The sequence below is a fragment of the Platalea leucorodia genome, assembly GCF_965183815.1.
Source record: "Platalea leucorodia genome assembly, chromosome: 1".
Lineage (NCBI taxonomy): Eukaryota > Metazoa > Chordata > Aves > Pelecaniformes > Threskiornithidae > Platalea > Platalea leucorodia.
This window is the reverse complement of record NC_138823.1, coordinates 18,391,243-18,409,768: the sequence shown is the minus strand read 5'-3', so window position 1 is coordinate 18,409,768 and position 18,526 is coordinate 18,391,243. Positions and strand designations below refer to the sequence as shown.

Sequence of the window (18,526 nt, the reverse complement as noted above, 5' to 3'; positions counted from 1 at the left end):
AGCTTGGACAGTGTGCATATAGAAATCATTTGGAGCTTGGGAAGAAAAAAGCAATCATATCTGCCATGGATGTATGTTATAAATGTACATTAGGAAATACTTGCATGAGGCTGAGGACTATGGTGTGTGTACATGGGCATACACTATGTACGTACACTCAAACAAAGAGCATAGAGAAAAATTATTCCGCAGACCAAGGCACCATTGTTCTCTGCTAGTTTACAAGTATTCACAAGTGTTTCTTGGTGAAAGGACGATGTGTTTCTTCAGAGCTGGCAACTGGTTTCCCAGTCTACAAGAGAGTGTTTAATCTGAGCCAAATAAACAAGTAAAAGCTGTACCTTTCTCTTCCCTTAATCCCTATAACAGCATTGCTATTTTCACTCATGCTAACCTGATCAAAAGAACATGCCCATTTCTATCCTATGACAGATATGTATACTATAATTACAGCAAGCACAGTTGTCAAAATAAAAAGAAGTAAAAAAAAGATGCAGCAAATGATGGCATGCAAAACAGTAAGTGCTGCATGGGGAGGGAACTACTTTTCATTTCAGAAACCTACAAGTTGAGAATAGGAGAAATCAGCTTTCTGGCATCTAAATGTCTTTTTTGATACATCCCTACTTCCCTGGCCCTAAGATACTCTTTCAATATACAGGATCACAGTTTTCTATCTTCAAAATAGGGAAAGAAAATAATTTTAAATACCTGATGATGTGAGCAATGCATGTATGTAGAGTGAAAATGGGCATTTGTAATCACTTTTGTGATTACAACTGAGGGAACCTTTTTATTTGGAGGAGGAGGAGGTTGTTTGGGTGAGAAAATGCAGCTTTTACTTTTACTACATCCATTGCACCTAATACCCTCATAGAAATTACATGGTTGTAGCTAAACAGACATCATATGATAGAATAAATTCACACAGACAGTCAAGACAAACACAGTTACCAGTCAGAAAATATTTTATGAAACATTCAGTCTACCTATGGCCTCTTAAGTGTGACTCTTCAAAGGACACCCACAAAATACCTTCAACAGGCAAACCTAGTGACAAAAATTCACCACTCTACTAGATATTAGAAACTAAGAGCTCAACAGAGACATGGATTCTTTGGACCATTACATTCTTCCTGTAGATCACACCTCTTAGAAACATATGGGCTGAACTTTCCCCCCTTCGTTTTTTCCAACAGGGTAATGTTCTGTCACTTCTGTCCTTAACCTCAAGCATAAAGAGTGATGTTAAACTACTTCAGAGAAAGGGGTCCTTAAGTGGTGAACAAAATTAAAACCAGCAGTGTCCAGTCTATACATAACTGCTATTCTTAGGCTTCTTCAGTCCTTGCAAAAAGTGTTGTAGACAGAGGGTGAAGTTTCAAGAAACTAAGTTTTGAGTGATAATATTGATTGCAGGTGTTTCTTTTATGCTTATTCACACCCCTGTGCTACAGCCTGCCACTCCTGTGGTGTGATGGGCCCATTGTCTGTGTGGCTGAGATGTCTCAATCATGGAACTGACAGAGTTTAAAAAACATGCAAAAACTATAAATCCAAACATTTTTTTACAGCATTTTTGTTTGCTTGCTTATCAAGCCATATCTGTAGTTTCTGCTGATGGTTCACAGTGTACAGAACTGTGCATATTGTGCCAACATAACCATGGCAACAGTGTTCTGTGTGCCAGGGATTGTGGAATATCATAAACCAAGATTGCAATCAAGGGCTTCTTCTGAAACCACAGCATGAAGGGTAGCTACTTTTTTCAACTATAGCAGCTAATCTAACAAGTGTCATCTCTCCTTGCTCTCCGTGTTCATTAAGTATGTCTACCTTGCTAGGTCAACACATATCAGTCTCATCATATTACTTATTAGTCATTAATAGGCTATTGTAGGGAAATTGTAAAATTAATAATTAAGAAAAACTCAGGAACAGCAATTTAAGTTTATTTATAATATTTAAGGAAGAAGAATGAGAATTAGGATGATTCTTTCACTCCTCATTGACTATTAATTCCAAATATAACAAAAACCTGGGACATTAACAAAGGGGAGAGAAGGAAAAGGTGGAAAAATCCCTACCTTTGAAAAGGAATCAAACTAGAATGAAAATTTCTTTGGTAAGCTAAGAACGTTTCCGGAAGACGTTAAAACTTCAAGTGTTATGCATGAAGTTACAGGTACCCAATGTACATAAGGCAGAAGAAATTAAAAGGAAATGGTTTTCTAATCCCATACCTGATAGCAGCAATTCCATGTTGCTGTTTGTAAGTGTTGCATTTACTCTTCCTGAAGTTGCATTGAAACTGGTGACTGTCAAAGTCATGGGCTGTTTCTTGCTTTTGTAATTGTAAGATCCTTTCCATATATAATTTTGGGCAAATACATCATCAGGAACTATATAGACATCAAACATGTTTCAATACATTTTGCAGTATTTAGTAGTTATGAAGTCAAACATCTAACAAAATGTATGATAAGTATTAGCATTTTCTCTACTTTACCCTCCCTAAGTCTATTAGGCATAATCTTCACATATCAAGCATAGAAACCTGGCATGAACATTTATGAAAGAAATGTATTTGTACTGAAGAACACAACCACAACTGTACCTTCCTCAAACATGGACATGTCCTAAAATTAAACCAACTTCACAAAATCTAATTTAATAGCTGTAACCAAAAAAAACCAGATTCCTCTCACTGCAGAATGTTTTCTATGCCAGCACAGACAGGCAGGGACATACAGCTAGGATTAAATTTTGCAGAAATTAATATTGATTTAGACATCAAAATTTTTATAAGCATATTTAAATGACATTAAAAGATTATAAGCATCTTCTTTATTACCTAGTCAATTTTTCTAATGAAAAACTTATATAACAAGTTTTGTCCTGTCTTCAAATGCTTAAAAACATTATGAGCTTCACCAGGAGAAAAAAAATCCCCTATTTTAAAGTTAAAAAGAGATCATAGACTGCAGGGAGTATAAATATGTTAAATTTATACCTTTATATTTAATATTTATCATTATCCAACTGTAAAATGATTAATTTAAGTAATGCTATTCCAGCAACAGTATGCTTAAAAAAAATAAATTTTGCTTATCCAGTAAAAACATGCAAATCTTTAAAATCTTAACATAAAATACCATTTAAACAATTAAATTGAAGGTGACTTCGGGTGGGTTTACTACACTTTCCAAAGGAAATGTATCAAACTTAGCCCTAAACCAAATAATCACTATTTAAAATCAGCACTTTCACATTATTTGGAGTCACTCACACTGAACTTAAAGCTCTGGGTTCATGTGTGCATTGGCATCTCATGTCAGATAAACACAGAATACTTGTCCCTTTCTCTCAGGATATCCCAAAATTCAAGACTGGGGCACACTGGAATACCCGACAGTCTTCCTTCATCATTTATTTTATGGGTCACAGACATAGGTTGTCTTCCCCATGAAGGGTAAAAGAGCTTTCCTAGTTTTTTTATTTGTGTATGTATATGTATATATGCATATAATATTTGACAAGTAAACACATAAAAACAAAACACCTAGGTACTAGGCCTACAAACTGCAAGGAAAGAAACTGCATGGTGTAAACAGTCTGATGTTGTTGATTTATGATCTGCCTGAAATTTATTTCCCTACTTTCAGGAAAACTAATCTTTGTGTACTTTATTTGCAATTAATTGGGATTGTACAAAAAACTTCTGAATGAAAAAACTGATAATATGACTACCATACAGTACATAATTGACAAACCTAGTTTTGAAGTAGTGTACAACCTGTTAAAAAAAAAAAGCCCCACCCCACCCCCCAAAAAACCCTATGCTAAGGAATTGCTTTTAAATCTTTATTCATTATTGGTAGACATTTAATAGGGTTATACTCAAAGGCTACTTTTAGTTAAGGAGACTTCTCTCTTCAAAACATCTCTTTAGTGGAGAGAGAAAGATTTGTCTTGGATCTAGTCAGGACATCCAAAGACAGTCGTCTTTAGCAAATCAGTTAAAACTGGAGTTTACTTTAGCCACAGTTAGAGAGACTACCTTCTCTACGCTAAAATTATCTTTGTTGAAGGCTAATACTGAAGTATTTAGGTAAAGCAATCTAAATTAGCAATATGTAAAAGAAATGCAAGACTATGAAAAAAAATGTGAAACGTCTTTATTTCTGTGTAACATAGTTTTTGAATGGGTAAATTGCATAGGATCTTACACAGAACACTGATTTCAGGGAAACCAATAAAACTTCCATCACATAACAGTTAGAAATTATATATGGATATAAATAATACCATATAGTCTAGACGGACTTAAACATTGGGGAATAATTTAATTAATGATGTTTTTGTTAACTAATGATGTTTTTGTTCTATTAATGTAATTCCTAATCTAATACCCTTTATTCTTTCTAAGCCATTCAGTACAGTCTCACTAAATCGATCCTTGTTGTCTTTTCTACAGAAACTGTTTCAAACTAAATATACCTCAAAGTACTTACCACTTAGTTTGGGACTTGGTGTTCCCAAAGCTGGTCTAGGGTCCTTCACTAATATTTTGGAACCAGCTGTCAGAAAGAATGAATGACAAAAAACCAAATCAGTAGCAAATATGTTACTCAGAAACTAGGAAAATAAGTGCCATAGTGGAATTTAGTTGTTACAAAGGATATAAGATGATGTTTCAAACTCAAATAAGAATGAGATTTCAGTCAGTATCAAGCCTTGGTATCACAGGAGCATGTGCCCACTGATTTCTTCAGTTGCTGCATTTTCTCCTAAGTCAGTCACCTGGATGCTACCAAGTCATTTGCAATACCCAAACAGTGTAGGCCTTCACTTCAGAATCCACATTTCAGAATTCACAGTCCTGGACTATGCACCTAGTTTGTGAGATGTCTTCTAATATGTCATCTAAGGCAGGTTATGTCATTTAAATAGGGATCCACACAAAATAGAACTTTGAATAGTGCATTGACAGTAAGCAATGTAACACCAAACAGTGAATGAGTGAGACATTTTGTGTTCAAGACTGAAAACCCAAAGATGCATGCCTAATCTCTTAACAATGGAGGAGGAGGTCACTGTTTCTTTAAAGAATAGCGACAGAAAGAAAGAAAGAAATGAGGCTGTCCATAGTATCTCCAACTGCTCAGGTGATTTGAGCACTGGAAGTTGGAGAATTTCATTTCTTCTCTGCTTAGAGCAGGAACTCTCCCACCGCTGAAGATGATGAACCTAATGCAATGGGACAATGTCATTTCCTGTAGCTGAAGCTATTTTATTTTGCAGAAACTAATTTGGATTCACTAGACTATAAAGAAGACGTATAATTCTGTCTCCTGATGTAGAATACTCTCATGCAGCACTAGTCTCCATTCCTTGCTCCAATGGTTATTTCAATATTTTGTATTTTGGATCTTGACTTTGAAATCAGGACTTCTCTCTCTGGTTGATACTTAAAAAAAAATAGACAAGAAAAGCAACTTCCTTCTCCCTGAGTGGAATATTTTTCTGCATAAAAAGGAAACTTTAGCAAGAAGCACTGAGAATATTTTTCTTGAGAACAACTTTTAGCTTATACAGAAGGCTTGCTCTTGTTATATAGATTAAAACTGGCAAGAAACAAAGGCAGGGGTTGGAATTCAAACTAAAGTTCTCATGGCCTGTTACTACTGATTGATTAATCTCTATTTCCTCTCTGTTTTGAAAGAAACTTACTGAACTTTACTGAAGGTGGTTGACCTGGATGGCTTGCTTCAACAGCATATGATTTTTGACTACATCAAACTCAAGTTAGAAATATCTGGATCATACTTTCAAAGGGTTTCAGTATAAAAAGCTGATGAGTTAATCAGCCTTGTCAAGGTGGATACATTTCTAGTCAAGCTCAGAACTGAAATTTTGAATAGAAAATAATATTTAAATACAAATTTTAAATACAAAGCCAAAACAAAAACAAGTTATCTATGGAGTTTAATTTTCTAGGTCCAAATATTTGCTGAGTAGGACTTTTAAGATTGCAGTTTTGTATTTAAAGGACCAAATTCTGGTTTAATTCCCCTACAGATCCTTTTAGAGCTCTCAACACCAAATGTTTTATGGCTTTTTATCCATTTCCAAGTTATTTTTGTGAAGTTCACAATCACAGGTGAACAACCTGACGTGGTACTGTTCTCCATTCCATAGGAGAGACGTTTCACCCATTTGTAGTAGGTAAAATTGAAAATATTTAAGAGATATTTTACTTTCTTTAATTAGAATTAATACTTTACAATATGTTGCTCATTCTTGGCTTTCTCCACTGCTAAAAAGCAAGAAGCAAGACCTCTGATCCTAAAAATTTATCATTTCTGTAACATTTTCTAAGGATATTGGGGAACTAAGTTATATGATAAGGTAGATACACTCACAGTTACCACTCAACACTTTTTAAGAAAATTCTCATAAAAGTTCCTTACTATCAGATAGGATAGCTAATACTACTTGTTTCAATATCATCAGCTGAAAATTCTTGGATCAACATACAACCCATGAATCCCATTTGGCTTGCCATAACTCTTCCTGAGTACTGAACAAGTAATAAGCCTCCTGGCAGCTTTCTTCCTAACACTTTCCCAAAGGTCTGCTCTGTTTTCCCCCAGTACTTGCTTAGCATGTAATGCCAGGACACCTGTTTTTTAGTAATACAAAATATTCATTTCCTGTTTCCCTTCCAAGTAGCACTGTTTGGCTATACAGCCTTTGAATGCCTCTGTAAATGCCGTGGGGATAACCACATCTGAAACATTAGGTATCAGTAATCTGAAGGGTGCTTCAAGTATTGAGGAAATAGAATTCCAAACAGTTGTGATACATGAGGATGTTTCTTATCTCACATGAAAAACAACATTATCACCATGATTTTGCCATGAGGTTTTTCATGCCCTGCCATGACAAAGTATGTACTAAAAATTAGAAAGGACATAAAATGTTGGAACATCAAGGGCAAAGTAGATACATTTTCTTTCCAAGTAGTATATTGTTGCTTACATACAAATAAAAAATAATATTAAGTCCTATGGATTAATTCCATGCAGTGATTCAGACATCTACTTGGACTTTAGGCATCCTTCATCAAAATCAGAAAACAATCATAGAATCACAGAAACATTTAACTTGGCAAAGACCTTTAAGATCATCAAATCCAACTGTTAACCTAACACTGTAAAGCCCATCACTAAACCACGTCCCTAAGCTCCATATCTACATGTCTTTTAAATATCTCCAGGGATGAGGACTCAGCCACTTCCCTGGGCAGCCTGTTCCAGCGCTTGAAAACCCATTTGGTGAAGAAATTTTTCCTAATATCTAAATATTAGGTGCCTATCCCTGGCACAACTGAGGCCATTTACTCTTGTCCTATCACTTGTCACTTGGGAAAAGAGACCGACCCCCACCTCACTACAACCTCCTTTCAGGTAGTTGTAGAGAGCAATAACGTCACCCCTCAGCCTCCTCTTCTCCAGACTAAACAACCCTGGCTCCCTCAGCCACTCCACATAAGACTTGTGCTCTAGATCCTTCACCAGCTTCATTGCCCGTCTTTGGACACACTCCAGCACCTCAATGTCCTTCTTGTAGTGAGAGGCCCAAAACTGAACACAGTACTCAAGGTGCAGCCTCACCAGTGCCAAGGACAGGGGCACTGTCGCCTTTGTGGTCCTGCTGGCCACACTATTTCTGATACAAGCCAGGATGCTATTGGCCTTCTTGGCCACCTGGGCACATTACTGGCTCATGTTCAGGCAGCTGTCAACCAACACCCCCAGGTCCTTTTCCGCCAGGCAGCTCTCCAGCCACTCCTCCCCAAACCTGTAGTGTTGCATGGGGCTGTTGTGACCCAAGTGCAGGACCCGGCACTTAACTTTGTTGAACCTTATGCAGTTGGCCTCGGCCCATAAATCCAGCCTGTCCAGATCCCTCTGTAGAGCCTTCCTACCTTCAGGCAGATCAACACTCCTGGCCAACTTGGTGTCATCTGCAAACTTACTGAGGGTGCACTCCATCCCCTCTTCCAGATCATCGATAAAGATACTAGACAGGACTGGCCCCAGTACCGAGCCCTGGGGAGCACCACTTGTGACCGGCTGCCAACTGGATTGAACTCCATTCACCACAACTCTTTGGGCCCGGCCATCCAGCCAGTTTTTTATCCAGGGAAGCATACATCTGTCCAAGCCATGAGCAGCCAGTTTCTCCAGGAGACTGCTACGGGAAACAGTGTCAAAGGCTTTACTAAAGTCCAGGTAGACAACATCCACAACCTTCCCCTCATCCACTAAGCGGGTCACCCTCTCATAGAAGGAGATCAGGTTAGTCAAGCAGGACCTGCCTTTCATAAACCCATGCTGACTGGGCACGATCCCCTGGTTGTCCCGTACATGTCATGTGATGGCACTCAGGATGATCTGCTCCATAACCTTCCACAGAAACAAGGTCAGGTTGACAGGCCTGTAGTTCCCTGAGTCCTCCTTCTGGCCCTTCTTGTATATGGGCGTCATATTTGCTAACCTCCAGTCAACTGGGACCTCTCTTGTTAGCCAGGACTGCTGATAGGTGATGGAGAGTGGCTTAGTGAGCACTTTCACCAGCTCTTTTAGTACCCTTGGGTGGATCCCAGCCAGCCCGATAGACTTGTGTGTCTCTAAGTGGTGTAACAGGCGGCTAACCATTTCCCCTTGGATTATGGGGGCTTCATTCTGTTCCCTGTCCCTGTCTTCCACCTCAGCAGGCTGGGTGCCCCGAGAACAACTTGTCTGACTATTAAAGACTGAGGCAAAGAGGGCATTAAGTACCTCAGCCTTCTCCTCATCCTTTGTGGTGATGCTTCCCTCCGCATCCAATAAAGGATGGAGATTCTTCTTAGCTCTCCTTTTGTTACTAATGTATTTGTAGAAACATTTTTTATTGTCTTTTATGGCAATAGCCAAATTAAGTTCTAGTTGCGCTTTGACCCTTCTAATTTTCTCCCTGCATAACCTCATGACGTCCTTGTAGTCCTCTTTAGTTGCCTGCCCCTTCTTCCAAAGGTCATAAACTCTCTTTTTTTTTCCAAAGTTCCAGCCAAAGCTCTCTGTTCAGCCAGGCCAGTCTTCTTCCCTGCCAGCTTGTCTTTCACTGCATGGGGACAGCGTGCTCCTGCACCTTTAAGATTTCCTTCTTGCAGAATGTCCAGCCTTCCTGGACTCCTTTGGCCTTCAGGACTGCCTCCCAAGGGACTTTCTCAACCAGACTCCTAAACAGGCCAAAGTCTGCCCTCTGGAAATCCAAGGTAGCAGTTCTGCTGACTCCCCTCCTTACTTCTCCAAGAATCGAAAACTCTTATCATTTCGTTATTGCTGTGCCCAAGATGGCCTCCAAGTGTCACATGACCAACGAGTCATTCTCTGTTAGCAAACAACTGTTCCAATGGACCGCCTTCTCTAGTTGGCCCACTTACCAGCTCTGCCAGGAAGTTATCTTCCGCACACTCCAGAAACATCCTAGACTGCTTTCTCTCTGCTGTGTTGTATTTCCAGCAGACATCTGTTAAGTTGAAGTCCCCCACAGGAACAAGGGCTAGTGATTGTGAGACCTCTCCCAGCTGCTTATAGAATATTTCTTCTGCCTCTTCATCCTGGTTGGGTAGTCTAAAACAGACTCCCACCATGATATCTGCCTTATTGGTCTTCCCCCTGATTCTTACCCATAAACACTGAACCCTATCATCACTATCATCACTATCATTAAGGTCTAGACAGTCAAAACACTTCCTAGCATAGAGGGCTACCCCACCACCTCTCCTTCCTTGCCTATCCCTTCTAAAGAGTTTATAGCCATCCATTACAGCACTCCAGTTGTGTGAGTCATCCCACCATGTTTCCGTGATGACAACTGTATCATAGTAGCATTGCAACTGTCATAGCTGTCTTGCAGCTGACACAATCTCTGTAAATAAAATCATCCTGATCTAAGATTAGTAGGTATGGGCAAAAACATCGAGATTCTTACTCCACTGAGCTTACGAGAATGTAGTCCACACTTGCCTCAGTCAGAAGTCTAAAAGCAGGTGTTACCCAAGTATTTGGCCTTTAGAATTATATCTGGAATTGACACCTGTGAGCATGCAAATAAAAGACAAGTACATGAAAGCATATGTCCCATTAAACAACTGACAAAGGATTAGAGTTACCTTCTCCCTCTTAGTTCTCCTTGCCATTCTACCTTATCTTATTAGACTGCAAGTAAAGAAAATCACTGAAATATGATAGATGAAAGATGCAGTGGGAAACAGAAGACCTTACCTTCACAAACTGGAACTTTCCCAGTCCATGTGCCATCAGACCTACAGGCTCTATGCTCTGATCCTCCCACCAGGAAGAAGCCTGGCTGACAAGTGTAAATCAATGTATAACCAAGTGAGGGAAGATCCATTCCTGCAACATTAGCATGAGTTGGTGTTTCTGGTTGTTTACAACTGTGAGCTACGAAGAAAAGATAAAATATCTTCAGTCAAAATGGTGACACTATTTCTGAAAAAATAATCTAGACATATTCTGAGAGGTAACTAATGAAGAAAAAAGTATCAATAATTATAGCTTATTAATATATTTTAAATTCACATTAAAAATTACTACATAGTTTATAAATTACTGTCCTGAGCCTGTAAATGCACTCAAAAATGGACCTTTCAATTTCAAGGGACCAAGAACCAACTTAAATGCCCTTGCATAACCAAAATTGTCTGCATATGTGAACACAAACAGCGCACATCTTATCACAGTTAAAAGCAATCACGGCTTGTGACTTACATGACTTATGATATCTGTGTAGCACTGGATAACAGTAAATAAATGGGTCATTTGGAAAACACTATGAAAGGTCAAGGAGAAATTGTAGGTAAGGCAAGATTTAAATATCAGGCAGAAAAATTAATTACCATTCCTAATCTTACACAAAGTGCCTTATATCTTTAACAAGCACCAGAATCTGAGCCTTGTGTTATCTCAAAAACAGCATACCTCCAAGAGCAGAGGTCACCTTTCAACACACTGAGCTACTGATTTGCTGTTTGCTTAGGGGAAATGCTAGCACCAACTGAAACACTAACGTTGTTTTCTTCTGTGCATATGCTTTCCATATGCTGAAGTAATTCAATAAGGTCAGACTTTATAAGGTGAGACTATTTCCAGAAAAATACATCTTGCTAGCTGAAAAACTAGAAAGATTAACCATGATGTTATACCTTCAGTAAATTATTGCTATTTACCGAAGTATAAATGATCTAAGAAATGAAATGCTACTTCCTGTACCCAAGTAAAAGGATTCTCTCCATTTCAGATTCAAAAATTTCCCCATTCTTTTTTCCCCTTTCTTAAAATACTCTGACTCCTTACTTGGGAAACAGCTCAAACTCTTTACTAGGACTGATTGTAACTATCTGCTCCAGTACAAGTTAGGGTTGTGCAGGGCTTTCCTACATGTCGTGTTCTCATCACCTCCTCCCAACTCTTTCACTCTTTTCATTGGAAGGGTTGCACCCTCTTAGATAGAAACTTACTATTTTCAGCATCTCTCTGGATGAAGAGCTGTCTGTTATTCGCATTATTTTGTGTTGTTTCTTTTTTTTTAAATTCTGTAGGCTATTGTAGAAAAATTCACTCACAAAATCACATTTCTAGCTGCTATAAGCTAGTAATGCAAATTTGTATTAAGTTAATAAAACTATATAAATTAAGTTTATAACAATGTTACTGTAACTAAATAGCCTAGATAAAAAAATGTATAGATCAAAAATCTGTCATTTACTTACGTATACATTCTGGCTGGATTCCACTCCATGTAAGATCAGGAAGGCAAGTTCGTGTTGTTGAGCCATGGAGAAGGTGTCCTTTTTCACACTGAAATTGAACAATATTTCCCACCTGTTGAAAAGTAGAAAATACAGCAGTATTGTTATGAGGAAATATCAGTTTGTTGGGGTTTTTTTCCTAATTTGATAGCAAACTCCTTCACATAATACAGGCTCAATAAATTGTGATGCTCTTTCTGTAGAAAGTAAATTAATTTCACAGAGCATTTTGATATGAAATAAAAATTAGCTTCATTCTCATTGAAATTACTCTCCTCCCAAACTGAAATCCTCCATGGAAGAAAATCAAAACCACATCTTCTGTGGTCTCTCTGGTGTGTTGCTTTGGGCCTTGAATAGTTGAGGCACTGTGAGTTTGGAAACCAATCTCACTGTGGCTTCCTAGCTTTGGATTAAGGAGGAGCCAGTTAGTCAATCTTGCAGCAAACCAGGGAAGTCACAGAGCTGAAATGGGTAATAGATACTGCTGGATGTTTGCTGAACTAGATCCCCTTTGTGGAATGCTGGATGAATTGACAAATTATAATGAGAAATATTTCATTAGAACATGCAAGACCTGATCAACAACACTGTCTCATGCTTCAGAAACTTCAATGTTCCTATAATATTTTAATTTTGTTTTTTGATTACAAGAGGTAAAAAAGAATAGTTCTTTATACTACACAGATAATAGAAACTGGAATGCAAGTACATTACAATTTACAATAGGAATTCATCTGAGATTAGTTTTTAATTATTATTCTTATTATGTGTATCTGTTGCATAAAAAGGAAAATAGGATTCTTTAGTCAATAACAGTTTCTGCACAAATATAGCATAGAATAACTTGTTCAGCATGTCCAGTCATGGTGACGTTGATGAAAATGCAAATAATTCTCAGTTTCCATCAAAAGCAAGGAAATTAGATTACAAATATATCATTCAGAGAGTAGTTTATTATATGCTGTGAGTGGTTAAATCAAATATTAAGGTGCATAGATCACATCCACTGTTCTGCAGTGACCTGTCTAATGTATGTATCAACTCATGTTTAAACAAGAAGTTGAAAACTTTGAACTGTATGTGACAGCACATTTATGGTTCTGGTTTGTTTGGGTTTTTTTTCTCATTATTTTGTTTAAAAATATAACACTTGATTCAAATTGATGCTCAAAGGTAAAATGTGGACTCTTTCACAATAGTTTAGTCCTGGGAAACAGCATTTCACTGCTACAAGTAGTCATTTGAAACTTTATAGTACTATTCCATTTCAGCTCAAGCTTCTCATCAGAATGAAATTTAGTAATAACCCATGAACTACAGATAGTAGCTCATCAACACAGTATGTGATTTAAAACTCATCTCCTTTTTTTTGCCTCTTTACTGTGCTCACTGGACTATGTAATTACTTTTAAAAGATTTTGAATAAAAAACACTAAATCACTTTCATGATTAAACACAAAGTGGGAAAACACTAAAAGTTTTAGAAGTTACACCAAATAGAAATAGAAGTACTTTTTTGTGTGGTGAAGAGCTTAGTTAAAACAACCACCACCAATATATTACTTTACGGCAAGTACTGGTCTTATGAAAGACTTGTTCATTTCAGTAATTTGCCTCTATCGAAGCAATCTCCATGCACAACTATGGAAGGAACACCTGCCCTTTAGCTATCAAGGAAGACAATACTTCAACACTGTCTTTAAAACCAGGACCCTTTCACGCTTGCTCACACCAAAAAAAATCCAACCAAAACCAAACCTCAGCTTAACAGTTAAATGTAGTTTCTTAATATCCATCTGAATAGGAGCTTAATTTTCTTTCCACTTTATTCTTTCAAAGTTGACTCTATGATCTTCCTGAATATAAAATATTTAAGAAAAAATATAGTTGTTTTATGATGTGGAGAAGCTGGACATCAAGGAAGTCAATGAGGTAAAGAGGTTAATTGGCTACTTAGATATCTAATTCTAAACTGTAATTAAGTTAGAGATTCAAACTCTAGTAGTCAATAGCAACTCCAGAAGTAGCTACTGTGTGACTTTAACTGCTTAGTTACACTACCTCACTTATTTTCAATTAACATTTTGTGTGCTACATTCTCTTTTTAGCAAAAAAAAAATCTTCTTTTCAGAGTTTGACAGTTCTCACCATGTGATTATCTTTCATATATTAGCTCAACACTACTTAAATATGTGCAATACTGAATTAATCAGATAATGGCAATCTTGAAATTTTCACCTACTTTTTAGTACGATATTACCTAAAATAAATTTGTCATTATATAGAACTTCTTTAGAGGAACAGAAAGTCAATAGATCAAAAAAATGAATTCAGTATATTAAATAAAATTCAGTATATTGTGATTCTACTCATCAAGAATGGCCTGAACAGAAAGTTCATACCTTGTGAGTTGAAAGGGCTGGAAAATCATGTCCATAAAGTCTCTAAACCTACAGGACTCAATGGGTATCAGTGAAAAAAGGAAGGAGGTGTGTTTTTTCAATTTTATGTAACTTCTCTCTCTTCTTTAGCTGCCTATTCATGACTTTGCATTAGTTCTTTATGAACTGAGTCATCTGCTGGACAGATATATTGAAGGAAAACTGTTCACCTGAAGAGCAGAACCAAGAAATGCATAGAAATTTTTGCCACTGTCTACCCGTCTTCACTGCAGCTCTGCCTATCTTATGGCTTCACTGAGGCTTGGTTGCCTAAACATCAAACCAGTTCTTTAGTACTAGAAATACATCAGTGAGATAAGGAAATGGCTCAAGTTGCCAAGTAAGTGGAAAGGTTGAGTTGCTAGAATTCCACAATTAAAAAAACAAACAAACAAACAAACAAAACCAAAAAACCCACAGCAAACAAATAAAACTCCAAACCAACCATGGTTGATATTGCAACCAGTTGTTGCAATACCAACTTTTCTATCCAAAACAGTAACTGCTAGTGAAACTGTTTTCCTTATTTTCTCAAAAAAAAATGGATGTCACCTGTATTATCCTTGCTAGGGAAACACAACCTTTATATACATGAGCCCCCAAAGTAGCATCAAAAATACAAGAGTTGCTGAAGTGATGAAGATGTTTTTAGAAGTATATCCATGCTATTCAAGATAATGAATAAATAAATAAAGGAGTGAGGCTCCCTGCTCCTAAAAAAAAGCTTAAAAGCAATATGTAAGTATTAAAAATAATTTTTTAAAAAAGTAATTTAAAAAATACTTTTTGGGAAGTTTGTTTTGCAATATTCTTGTGCCAGAGGCACCAGGTGGCGCTACAATATAGCCTTCTGCGTTCTTGAAAAATTCCCGGTCTTGACATGTTCCGGTTTGTTCGAATTTTTTGTTGTACAGCTTGAATAGAAACATTACTGGGGAGAGCTGGGGAAACAGCTGAAATATCTTTGTTCACTGTACTCTCTGGTTTTAGGAAAGAACTGGTCTATGTGCAACAGTATTTGCATCCAATCCTGAAAAAAAATATTTCCTTGTATACTGCTTGATCATCTCTGTTCCATAGCTGCTTTTTCCATAGTGTCTGTTATGATTTGGATATTCCCCAAATCAACATCACTAACTTTTTCTTTTACTAAGAATCAAAGGCCATGTATTTGCTATTATCTAACAGGAGAAATAGCAATCTGAGAAGAAAATGCATAAATATCAACCTGCATCCATTTATAAAGATTAGGATAGTACTCTAGATACATTTTTTTCACCAAAATAATATTATTATAATGTATAATAGTTATAAAAATAATAATAATAAATTATTATCCTTATTATTTCTTATATTCCTTATAAGAATAGAAGCAATTTCTAACTTTCATGAGTTATTCTACAATAATGTTTTTTCTTAGACTTCTGTTTACCAAAGAACATGAAGATACTCTAACAAGCTTCTCCATCCCCAGCAATTCATACCTAAGGATCGAGAAGCTAAAGGAATGTCAGTTATTTCTCTTCACTAACTTTTAGCATCATATTTTACGTGAACAAAACCACAACTCATTAAGTCTTTGCTGTACGTGTAGTTTCGTAGCCCAGTAATACAGTATTGCCACTAGTAGTAACAGGCTATTGAGTTTGCAAGACCTCTGGACAGAAGCTTGCCAGGCTTCCTTTGTCTGAAAGTGTCTTGAGCTGCCTGGAGTTTTGTTTTTGTTTTTTTTTTTTTTTAAACTTGGTTTAGCCATAACATAAAATTTTCTTGTGATCAGGTGGCTGTGACTAATTTTTATGCCTTCCTTTATCTTTGTACTGTACAACCACAGCTTTATATCCATAGTAGTAACAATAAGTTATTATGTACAGAATGAGTTATTTACCACTAATGTGATGCAGTATAGTGAAATACAGACCTGGCACTGGAATGATAGCAAAGGCCTTGAGACACAGGATATTGTGAAGACGACTACAGGTGTCAGTATAATAAGAGGTTTGACATGGGCTCGGCAGTGGAGACCCCATTTTTGTGAACAACTCACCCATCGTCACTTAAAGAAATGCAGACCTGGACAGAATCAGGTTTCAGGGGTAAAAAAGAATAAGTAACTAATATAGGTGAAATGCGCTTTATGGAGGAGATATTGAAATATAATGTGGAGCTGCAGTGTGAGTAGTGTAAAAGTGTTAGAAACTTTATAAATAACCCCAGGTGAATCAAGAATGACAGAGACAAAAAAAAAAAAAAAAAAAAAAAAAGTCAAAATCACATTCCTGCCAGTGAAGCACTCCAGATTCTGACACTAACATCTCCCACGGACATCAGGCTGAAGCCACAGACCTCAGGATCCTGAGAAGCAGAAGGAACTTGGTGTCTGATAAGCCTTAAATTATATTTTCATTGATGCAGTGATGATGTCAACTGTGTTAATGGAGACAGCTATGCTGTGGTAATAAAGCACTTCTCTTGGAATTTCATCCTACAATTCAATCAACACTAAAATTTTTATAAGCATTACATTCACAAAAGGAGATTATTTGCAACGTTGCTCCACATCTACAGATCATGTTTCAAACAGCTTTTCATAAAATAGAACTCAAGAGCTAACATATGGCTACCACTACTGTAATGTGGCTATTTTCTTTTCTAAATCCAGACTGCTCTTTGGCTCCCTTCAGGCTTTAATGTAGGGGAAAATAGCTGAATTTCTACAAAAAAATATGTTGGAAAAGTATGAGAAGTAATAAATCTTACATATACGAGTGATTGGTCTAAGCAGTTCTAAACTGTTTCTTCAATTCAGTAGTATCTTATGTTACAACAGCTTATGGTGAAAGTGCTATAAGCAATTTTCTGTGTTACTAGCAATATATCTGAACAAATATTTCAAAACCACAGTTTCTTTCCAAGGAGCAATTTATTTTCCAGATTACAGATGAAGTCAGTATTCACTAAGTTCTACAGATATTTTGTCTTCATAGTAACACACTGTTAAGGTAGATTTGTCAAATCAAAAATACTCAGATGAAAGGTTAACATCCTAGAAGTACATATTCATAATAATTAAAGGAGGTGATGCTACACATTTACACGCCATGCTTGATATGTAAGTAACACTAAACTGGTATTTTGGTGTTATTTGAACATACAAGAACCTGATCTGCTTCTGCCTGCTGAATTCAATATCAAACAATAAAACCCATATAAAATTCTGTGACCTCTTTGTTCCAAAGCTCCTACTTAACAGTTGAAACACCATTCAAATGTGAGGTGGTGATATTTGTGTGTTAGTATAGGTTCCAGGAGGTCAGGTTTTGATACACCTTTCAGTCAAGCCTGGAATTATGTTGTATATGCCTGAACTTTCAGTGCAATCAATGAGATAGATAGGAAAACAGATAATCAAGAGTAGCAGAAACAACAAGAACAAAAAAAACAGTGCTGTGGAAGTTCATGACTTGACACTAGTATAGTGAAAAGCAAGTGACAGTCAGTGATATAATCAGGTAAAAGAGGAGGTATTGTCATTTGTTGAAAAGCACTTAAAAGAGGACTCCACATATGAAGACTTGAATTCTACTGTCAGGCTACAGCTTTATTTTTTTATGAGACAGAGACAAAAATTTAAAACTTAACAATTAAGTCATTTAAGTGACCCTGTTAATATTAGTTTAAATATGAAGTATTTAAGAGAGTTAAAAAAAACCCAACAAACAAACAAACCACAAAAAAACAAACCAAAAAACCCACCAAACCCCCAAAAGAGAAAAAAAAACACCACCATGGGTTAGAGTCAGAAAACCTTCTTATATATTCAACAGTAAGAACTCATTATGCATTTGCCAACTGCAAAACATTTTGCTTAATTTTGCATAAGTTCTTTTGTTCTGTTGTTTAAAATTGTAGACAATGGATCTATCAGACAAAAGAAAATCAAAGTCATCTCATCTTCAGTATTTTGTATATCTTAGAATTATTCTTTACCTTTCTGCTATGGATGGAAGCAAAAGTCATTATTATCCCATTCATACAGGAAGTTAATTATAGCATAATGTAAATTCTTTTATAATATGTTTGTGATTTAAATGAGTCATAACATTATTGGATATATGATAATGTAATATTTCTTTCCAGGATCTACAGACAATAACTTGTCTAGAATTGATCATTTTCACTGTTGTTTCCACCCAAT

At 36.6% G+C, this 18,526-nt stretch overlaps 1 protein-coding gene across 1 annotated transcript in view; it reads right to left on the bottom strand.

Annotated features, from left to right (window-relative positions):
• The window catches only part of CSMD3 (CUB and Sushi multiple domains 3), a gene marked incomplete at both ends in the record, with an annotated part of 751,074 nt that overhangs the window by 9,485 nt on the left and 723,063 nt on the right, over window positions 1-18,526 (bottom strand). The window contains 4 exons of the mRNA XM_082307341.1: window positions 2,244-2,402; window positions 4,515-4,580; window positions 10,338-10,517; window positions 11,846-11,957. Coding sequence (XP_082163467.1) covers window positions 2,244-2,402; window positions 4,515-4,580; window positions 10,338-10,517; window positions 11,846-11,957 — 517 coding nt within the window. The remainder of the gene's footprint in view (window positions 1-2,243; window positions 2,403-4,514; window positions 4,581-10,337; window positions 10,518-11,845; window positions 11,958-18,526) is intronic.